This window comes from Ictalurus punctatus, chromosome 13, assembly GCF_001660625.3.
Source record: "Ictalurus punctatus breed USDA103 chromosome 13, Coco_2.0, whole genome shotgun sequence".
In the NCBI taxonomy this organism is placed as follows: domain Eukaryota; kingdom Metazoa; phylum Chordata; class Actinopteri; order Siluriformes; family Ictaluridae; genus Ictalurus; species Ictalurus punctatus.
The window spans coordinates 471501-477500 of record NC_030428.2 but is presented as its reverse complement, the minus strand read 5'-3'; the positions used below and the strand labels follow the sequence as shown (position 1 = coordinate 477500).

Genomic DNA, 6000 nt, shown 5'->3' with positions numbered 1-6000 from the left:
CCTTCTATACTCACCCTCACTCTTACCCTTAAACTCACCCTCACACTTACCCTTAAACTCACCCTCACACACTCCCCATACTCCTACATCACACAACCGCTTCTATACTCACCCTCACTCTTACCCTTAAACTCACCCTCACACTTACCCTTAAACTCACCCTCACACACTCCCCATACTCCTACATCACACAACCCCTTCTATACTCACCCTCACTCTTACCCTTAAACTCACCCTCACTCTTACCCTTAAACTCACCCTCACACACTCCCCATACTCCTACATCACACAACCGCTTCTATAATCACCCTCACTCTTACCCTTAAACTCACCCTCACCCCTACCCTTAAACTCACCCTCACCCCTACCCTTAAACTCACCCTCACTCTTACCCTTAAACTCACCCTCACTCTTACCCTTAAACTCACCCTCACACACTCCCCATACTCCTACATCACACAACCGCTTCTATACTCACCCTCACCCCTACCCTTAAACTCACCCTCACACACTCCCCATACTCCTACATCACACAACCGCTTCTATACTCACCCTCACCCCTACCCTTAAACTCACCCTCACACACTCCCCATACTCCTACATCACACAACCGCTTCTATACTCACCCTCACCCCTACCCTTAAACTCACCCTCACTCTTACCCTTAAACTCACCCTCACACACTCCCCATACTCCTACATCACACAACCGCTTCTATACTCACCCTCACTCTTACCCTTAAACTCACCCTCACCCCTACCCTTAAACTCACCCTCACACACTCCCCATACTCCTACATCACACAACCCCTTCTATACTCACCCTCACTCTTACCCTTAAACTCACCCTCACACACTCCCCATACTCCTACATCACACAACCCCTTCTATACTCACCCTCACTCCACTGTGCCTCTTTTATTCTCTTATTACTGTTTTAGTAGCACATATGAATCATCTGCCGGTTCATTTCGCTCACTGATATGAAACATCTTTCCCTGTTGCCAATCACTCTCCCATATGAGTCACTTGCCAATACAAAACATACTATATGATTCACTCCCTAATACAATTCGCCTGCCAATACAAAACATACTACACAATTCACTCCACTAATATGATTCACTCACCGATATGATTCCTTGACCAATACGACTCACCTGCAAATACAAAACATATTATGCGATTCACTCCATAATATGATTCACTCACCGATATGATTCCCTGACCAATACGATTCGCCTGCCAATACAAAACATACTATACGATTCACTCCCTAATACGATTCCCTGACCGATACGATTCCCTTGCCCATATGAAACATCTTTCCCTGATGCCAATCACTGGCCCATACGATTCACCTGCCGATACAAAACATACTATACGAATCCCTCACCGATACGAGTCCCTCAACTACATAAACCACTCTCTGAAACGATTCGCTCTCCTATAAAAAACTACTCTCTCATACGATTTGTTCACCGATACGATTCGCTCAGCTATATAAAACACTCTCTGATATGATCTGCTCGCCTATATACACCACTCTGATACGATTCGCTCACCAATACAATTCGCTCACCTATATAAACCACTCTCTCGTACAATTTGTTCATCGATACGATTCCCTGACTGATACGATTCGCCTGCCAATACAAAACATACTATACGATTCACTCCCTAATATGATTCACTCACCGATACGATTCACTCCCTAATATGATTCACTCACCGATACGCGTCCCTGACCGATACGAGTCCCTGACCGATACGAGTGCTTGAGCGATATGAGTCCCTGACTGATATGATTCGTTCGCCTATATGAACCACTATCCGATATGATTCGCTCACCTTTATGAACCACTATCCAATACTAGTCAATTACCAAAATGAATCACTCACCGTGATTTTGGTGGCATTGTTGAGCACGGACACCCACTCCACCAGGTCCTGCTTGTCGTTGGCCTGCAGGTAGAACTTCCTCATTGGAGCGTTGATAACTGGAGGGGAAGAGACGAGAAGCATGTGTGTGAGAGCGACACAGCTAGTTATTATACACTAAAAGTATAATCAGAGTTACGCAGTGTTTACAGTAGTACACCCCCCCCCCCCCCGCAAGAGCTGGAGGAATGCCGGAACGGTGCATTCTGCTACACCTTGCGTCTGATCTTGTTAATATTAAACCCGATCTATAAAATGCTAACTCCTGAGGAGTTTCAGATCTGAACTTCAGCATCCTGTGTGGAAGTCACAAGCTCCAGGGAAAAGGTCAGCATGAGGTCACGTAACTGCTTCCTGCCATTGAGAGCAGGACGTTCCCTCCGGAGCGCTCGCCGCAAACCACGGCGATAAAATAGCGGCAGACCGCGGCGAGGTCACCGCGCTGCTTATGAATCCGATGCCGAGATCTCCGTGTGTGTGAAGCGTCAGGGGCGTATTCCCAACTCACACCCGGCGTTCCCGGGATACGCTCCGGATTCCCGAGCGGCGTAATGCTCTTACTGAAGATAAACCAATTTACTTCAATCCTGTCTCAGAGATCAGACCTGTAATGGAGGTCTTCTTTTATATTAAATATGATAAAGAGCAAAGTGGAGGATAAAAGTGTGTGTGTGTGTGTGTGTGTGTGTGTGTGTGTGTGTGTGTGTGTGTGAGAGAGAGAGAAAGTGAGACACAGACAGAGAGAGAAAGAGAATTGAATTTGACAGAGACACACACACAGAATGAGCGGGAAATGGGACTGGAATAGCTTGTGTGAGAGTCTGAGAGAAAGTGTGTGTGTGTGTGTGTGTGAGAGATAAGTAATAAAAGTGTCTTACCGAAGCAGAACTCCGCTTTGGGTCGCAGTTTGGTCGCATCGCTCACCTAAAACAGGAATAAAGTTAAAACAGGGTCCGCTAATAACTCACGCTTTAATCGACGTTCAGAAATCACGAGGAGGAGGAGGAGGAGGAGGAGGAGGAGGAGGAGGAGCGTTCACCTTGGAGATGTACGTGAGCTTCAGGGAGCCGACACATGGGGTTCCTTCTGGAAGGTTCTGCGGAGAGACACAGCATAAAACGTCTACCGTAACGCGTTAATATAAACCTCCAGTGCTGTTCTAGAGAATTAATCAGCATCTCCAATCAGAATGCAGAACTCGGATGGGGGGGTGGGGGGTAGTTCCAGTGCATGTCTACAGGACCGAGTGATTTATTCAGTTCAGCATCAATAAAAGAAAAAGGGAAGGAGGATAAGCGCGTGCGACGGGGGGTTCGCCGCATTAACGTGCGTTAGCGCTGTGATCATTAATCAATCAGAAAAGAACACGTAAAAACAGAAGCGGTTTTTTTTAGAACCCCCCGGAACTTTCCTCCTTTCCTTTCATTGGCTCGCTAAATTAGGGCGTGGCACGTCTCGTGTAAACGAGGTGGATACGAGGGGAAAGAAGAGGAAGCACGAGCACGCTCGTTACACTTGTCTTTTTTACGCTTACTTCCTGGCCTACTTTATTTCATCTACACACAATTTCTTCCCTTCCTCTCTTTCCATACTTATCAGACTACTTCCTGTCTCCTATCTTCACACTTCCTCTTCCTCCCAACTTCCTTCTTTAAATCCGAACATACTTCCTTCCCTCGCTTTTATTACCTCCTTGTTTCCTTGCTTACTTTTCTTCTTCCTTCCAGGAAACGAAAGGGTCGGTAATAATTACAGACGGGACGTGACTCCGCCCTCGCCGTAGAGGAAGTGCGGTAAAAGTTGGACTTCCTGTTAGTTGACCACACCATGGACCAGCGTGGAGCTTCTCCTAAATATAGTCTTTCCTACCTGCTGATCAGTGTGTGTGTGTGTGTGTGTGTGTGTGAGATCTGACACACCCTCAGAGCTCAGACAGGTTCTGCAGTGTTTATCTGTAATTAGACTGCGATGAGGAGTGATTAGATTTACAGAGTGTCTGAGAGACAGATCTTCACCACAACGAGTTCTGAGGTGCTTCAGGACAGCGTGTGCGTGTGTGTGTGTGTGTGTGTGTGTGTGTGTGTGTACCTGCGGGTTGTCCATGTACCACACCAGACTGCCCTCCAGTGAGTCCAGGATGAAGTAGCGGCGCAGGAACTTGCCGCTGTTCTCATTTTCCTCGATGTCCAGGAAGCCACAGATGCGGTTCTGCCGATCCACGTAAGGCATAGCTGGGTCTGAGCATCACACTGACCACACACACACACACACACACACACACACACACACACACACACAATCAAGAACAAGGGAAGTACAGAATAATCGTGACATTTCAGCATCAGCAAGCTCTCTCTCTCTCTCTGAGTCCTTGTGTATTGAGAACACACACTGCTCTCACACTCGCTCTCCCATTACAATACCAGGAACCAGAACCGCAGATGTGGGAAAAGAGCCACCCTCCCATTTATACACACACACACACACACACACACACACACACAACGCTCCATTCACAATTCATGTCCTGCATCTTTGCTTTAGAAGAACTCTAATCCTCTGCGATCTCCTCCTAAATTCTGTTATTCGTTAAGAACCACGGAACACCACGTCCGGTCCGGTCCGGAATATGACCTGCGGTTATAACGAACGACGCTGTTGAGAGCCATGAGATGAGATGAGATGGTGCTTTAGAGGAACATCATCTCCTGCTTCTACACTGGGAAACCCTCCCTGTGACGTCATCGCGGGCCACACCGCTGACGTGTCTCGGGAATATCTCGAACCCAGAGTCAGGTGAGACACCTGGAGACCAGGAGCCTGTCTGAGTCTCGGTGTGGACCTTCTGTTGAACAGGAACTCTCTGAGACCCACCAGCTCACAGCTTCGCGCTGATATCCTCCACCTTCCCCCTAAACTAAACCCGCTGGAGGACAGGATCAGGCGTGTTTTATTCTCCTCAACCCGGGTTCTGAGGAGTGCAGTGTGAACACGGGCACACCCAGGAGCTGAAGGAGGAAAACACACACAATACAATCTGCGCGAGCTTAGCGTTAGCTCTGCTATGACAGAGAAGCTCCGAGTCGCAGATAAACTCAAAGTAAAGTCAGTAAAAGCGCTCCGAGTGACTCAGCAACTCCGGAGAGGACTTACAGAGTTTATAAATCCGGGGGGAAAGCAGCTCCACGTCCGCGCCGAGTCTCGCTGGGGTTCTGCGCGACTTTCAGCCCCATCTCCAACACCAACTTCCGACTCTGCTACCTTCAGCCTACCTCACTCACACACACTGCGCGGGGCGGGGCCACGGAGCCGGAAGTGCCGGCGCAAAACGTCATGGGAAACGTAGTGCTTTCGTTTTCAACCACAATTCCCAACTGTTTTTCGCGGTTTCTTTTCACGTACACACACACACACACACACACACACACACACACACAATTATTTTTCTTTCTTTCTTTTTTATTTTGATTTTAAGTATTTATTCTCTCTCTCTCGTTCTCAAGTCTGTTCTAAGTGAACCTCATGTTTGGCTCGATGGCTAGGACGTGATTATGTGCATTTTTTTTTTGTGTGCATACATTATCTCCCCTACACACACACACACACACACACACACACACACACACACAGACTAGGAATGAAAGTAACAAACGTAAGCTGAATAAAACTACACACTGTCTCTCTCTCACACGCACACACACTTAAGATTTAAATAAATAAATGAGATGAATTCGTTTCTGTCAGCAGTAAAGACCTTGTAGTGTTGATGAGAGGACATTGAACCGGTATATTTACACGTATACACTTACTGTTTAGCAAACACTGTAATCCAAAACAACCAACAGAAGGTCCTGCTCAAGGACATGTTTATTATTTGATTTATTTATGATGTGTTAGTCTAGAACTGGGATGTGAAGTCACAGTTGTATGTATGTATGTAGCTAATGTATTCATTTCTACTATTACACTATACAATACATTAAAAAAGATTTTCGACATTTTAACGTATTTTAAATTAATACAAAGGATATTATTATGCTTTTATGTATTATTGTATAAC

General features: G+C 46.5%; 1 protein-coding gene across 3 annotated transcripts in view; it reads right to left on the bottom strand.

Moving 5' to 3' along the window:
* plekha1b (pleckstrin homology domain containing, family A (phosphoinositide binding specific) member 1b) overlaps nt 1-5242 on the bottom strand; it is a 15820-nt gene extending 10578 nt beyond the window's left edge. For all 3 annotated transcript variants that reach the window (XM_053685108.1, XM_053685109.1, XM_053685110.1), the window contains exons 1-5: nt 5094-5242; nt 4029-4189; nt 2980-3036; nt 2819-2864; nt 1902-1999 (exon numbers count right to left, since the gene is read on the bottom strand). In XM_053685108.1, coding sequence (XP_053541083.1) covers nt 1902-1999; nt 2819-2864; nt 2980-3036; nt 4029-4169 — 342 coding nt within the window. In that variant the 5' untranslated portion in view covers nt 4170-4189; nt 5094-5242. The remainder of the gene's footprint in view (nt 1-1901; nt 2000-2818; nt 2865-2979; nt 3037-4028; nt 4190-5093) is intronic.
* Between the last annotated feature and the right edge of the window lie 758 nt (nt 5243-6000).